The 3,036-nt window shown below is 50.4% G+C and overlaps 1 protein-coding gene across 1 annotated transcript; it reads right to left on the bottom strand.

Moving 5' to 3' along the window:
* Positions 1–521: 521 nt before the first annotated feature.
* Positions 522–1,822, bottom strand: ascl1b (achaete-scute family bHLH transcription factor 1b). The gene has a single exon (XM_037255284.1). The coding sequence runs from the start codon at positions 1,651–1,653 to the stop codon at positions 1,081–1,083; it is 573 nt and encodes a 190-aa protein (XP_037111179.1). The 5' UTR covers positions 1,654–1,822; the 3' UTR covers positions 522–1,080.
* Between the last annotated feature and the right edge of the window lie 1,214 nt (positions 1,823–3,036).

Raw genomic sequence — 3,036 nt, forward strand, 5'->3', positions numbered from 1 at the left:
GTTGTGCTCCCTATTTTGAGAGAGGTGTGCTAGTGATTGAGCCCTGCTTGAAAAACACAGTCGGGGATACAACTAGTCTACAAGGCCAGGTTTTTATTTAGATTGATTTTAGTCAGGCCAATACGAATTTTGACCTGACGTATTGTCTTGCTGACTTTCCCGGGGCCGTATTTCAAATGGGCTTTGAGAAGGGTGAATTGCCTCGTCCTCCTCCCCCCAAACACTCTCCCTGCAGGCGAAATAGAGCACGCATGAAACAATGCAATGCAAGAAAAGTAATATTAATCTCCCCTGCCTGAATGCACACAAAGAGTAGTGGAAGGTGCGCGTCTCTAATGCTTACACACCCAGCTGCGCAATTTTAGCCCCATGCGCCCAATCAAGTCGGGGTGAGGTCATTGAAGAGGGGGGGCGGGGAGTGAACTTGAATACAAATGCTCCATAGTTTGCTCAATTACCGCCACAAACGCGTGAACATAAGGTCAGAAAGATGGAAGGACACCAACACATCCACGCAAACATGTAATATAAATAGATTATTTTATTTATAAAACTCGTTTTACACAAATAGATCTGTTAAAATCAAGTATGTACAATTGGAGGCTGCAGGAAGTGGAGAACAAGTGCATACATCAAAAGAGATCTCCTTATCACCTCCTATTACATATATTTATATAAAAATGGGAAATGAACTACAATTCGTCCCAGGTAGTAGCCTTGATATTGCTGATATCACTTAGTCCATCAGTCAGTGACAATTTTCAGTGTACAAAAATAGGTCTTCGTGTTACAATGAATGACAAGAAAGTCTGTCCGTCTTCAGTTGTTTGAGGACAGTTTTGGCCGTGGCTGCCTGCGCGCGCGTGTGAGCGTCTCCTAATAATTGCACTTCTTCAACAGTGTTTACTTCAGCGCGTCAACATGACACAGTCCAACTCCTTTACTCCTTCAACTTCTGTTATTATTGCTTGGCTGCTTTGTTCGCAGAGTCAGGTGAGGGCGGGACGTCACAACACTCTTGGAACCCTCGTTCAGGAACCGGCTCGCTTTTACGCACGGGCGCCGCCGTGTGGTGCTGCGTCAGTAGCGGTCGAACCAGGTGGTGAAGTCCAACAACTCCTGCTCTTCGGAGCTCAGAGGCTCGTCGGACGAGTACGTGGAGTGGGGCGACTCCGGGTCGGCCGAGTACGTGTTGGAAAGCGTCGGCGAGGGCAGCCCGCACTGGAACGCCGCCGACACCGCGTCGTGCTCGTCTAAAAGCTGCTGTAAAGCTCGGATGTACTCCACCGCGGAGCGCAGGGTCTCCACCTTGCTCATCTTCTTGTTGGCAGCCCCGTTGGGCACGTGCTGGCGCAGCGTTTGGAAGCCCATGTTGACCTGCTTAACCCGGTTCCGCTCCCGTTCGTTTCGCCGAGCCACGGCCACGGGCTGCTGCTGCGGGATGGAGTAGCCCAGGCCGTTGAAGCTCAGGCGCCGTTTGCAGCGCAGAAGCTCCGGCGAGTTGGAGCGCTGTCTTTTCAGCACCTTGCTACGGTTCTGCTCGTGCGCGGTCGGGAGCGAGCAATCCTGAGCCCCGGCGTGCACGCTCAAGCCGGATCGTCTCTCAGTGAGCGCGAAGGAGAAGGCGGTCTGCGTGGTGGTGATGGTTGCCATGTCTGTGACAGCTCCCGTGATGGATGCGTTGACGCTTGGCTCTCGTGTCCTTCGCGTGGGGGGACCGTGCGGCGGCCGACTGTCGTCCAAGTCTCTCTTGACTGCTCTTCTGCACGAGCCGATGTGACCCAAACTTTGGCAGCTCTCTTCTTTTTCAACACGCGCCCTGACGCACACCCCACCCTCTCCTCGCACGCTCCGTGGCGAGGCCCCGCCCCTGCTGTGTGATTCTTCCGCGGCCCGGCTCCCTCGGGCCAGGCGCGTGGCTCCGGGAGCTCAATAAACAATCTGAGCTTTCACTGGGCCCCGAGCACGCGCTGGCCTCATTTGCATTCCAATGTCTCCAACTTGAAGGCCCATTGGTCCATTCAAACGGCCTGCAACCGTGCGAGAAGAAAGCAGGAAGCTTGAGGGGCGGGCGGGGGGTGATACCAAAAAAGACTGGAAAAAAAAAGAGAGAATTAAAAAAGTGAATGGTTGGACTCTTTGAAATGCCTTTTGAATTTGACAATGCACCCCTGGCAAGTCTTCAAATTATAAGTCCTCGCCCCCACCACCGTTCTCCTCTGGCTCTTTACGATCACAAATACCAAGACGCTCGCTGCTGTATCCAGGTTACAGCTTTACGCAGCCAAATGGATGCTAAGCGTGTCTCTGAGCACAGTAATTGGCAATTAGACAAGTGGCGCGAGTGCGCGATTCACTCCAAAGTAAATATTGCGTTTATGACATGCAGGTTATGTGTTCGCCCCTGGAGGAATTTGAAGACATTGCTGTTGTATTCAAATGCAAGCAGAGGGAGTTCATAATCCCAAATCGAACTGCAGATGCGCGGAAGCATTTCAGCACCACCTTAGAGTGATCACTCATTCATCGTGCTAAAAGAATTAAACATGCCAGTATAAATGTTCAAAATGCTTTGAAAAAGTCAAGGAGAAAAGCACTGGTTTCTTTGGGTTCAGTTGACTAACATCCATGCACTGTCGGTCTTTGTAGGAAAAACTCGGTTGCAATCCATGTGTAGGTGGTAAAACAAGATAATTTTGCCACCTTGTGGTATGAATTTGTAATTGCAACAAATTCACCTTCCGCCAAGATTTGTTTTCCTCCCTCTCCTGCGGTTGGAGGCTTGACGTTTGTGTGCGTGTGTGGGGGGGGGGGGGGGAGGATTGCAAATTATGTTTCATTCATCAATGACGTTAACGTAAACCGAGGCAGATGACATGGCAATGACATGTTATTCCACTAGGTGGCAGAAGGTACAATTCACCTGCGTGCCAACCTGTTAGAATTTGACAAGACAATAATGCTTTTGCGTTGAAGGCTATGAGTTCACACATGAGATATTCTCAGTATACAGTACTGTATATATTTTTGGTGACA

Source organism: Syngnathus acus, chromosome 6 (assembly GCF_901709675.1).
Source record: "Syngnathus acus chromosome 6, fSynAcu1.2, whole genome shotgun sequence".
NCBI lineage: Eukaryota > Metazoa > Chordata > Actinopteri > Syngnathiformes > Syngnathidae > Syngnathus > Syngnathus acus.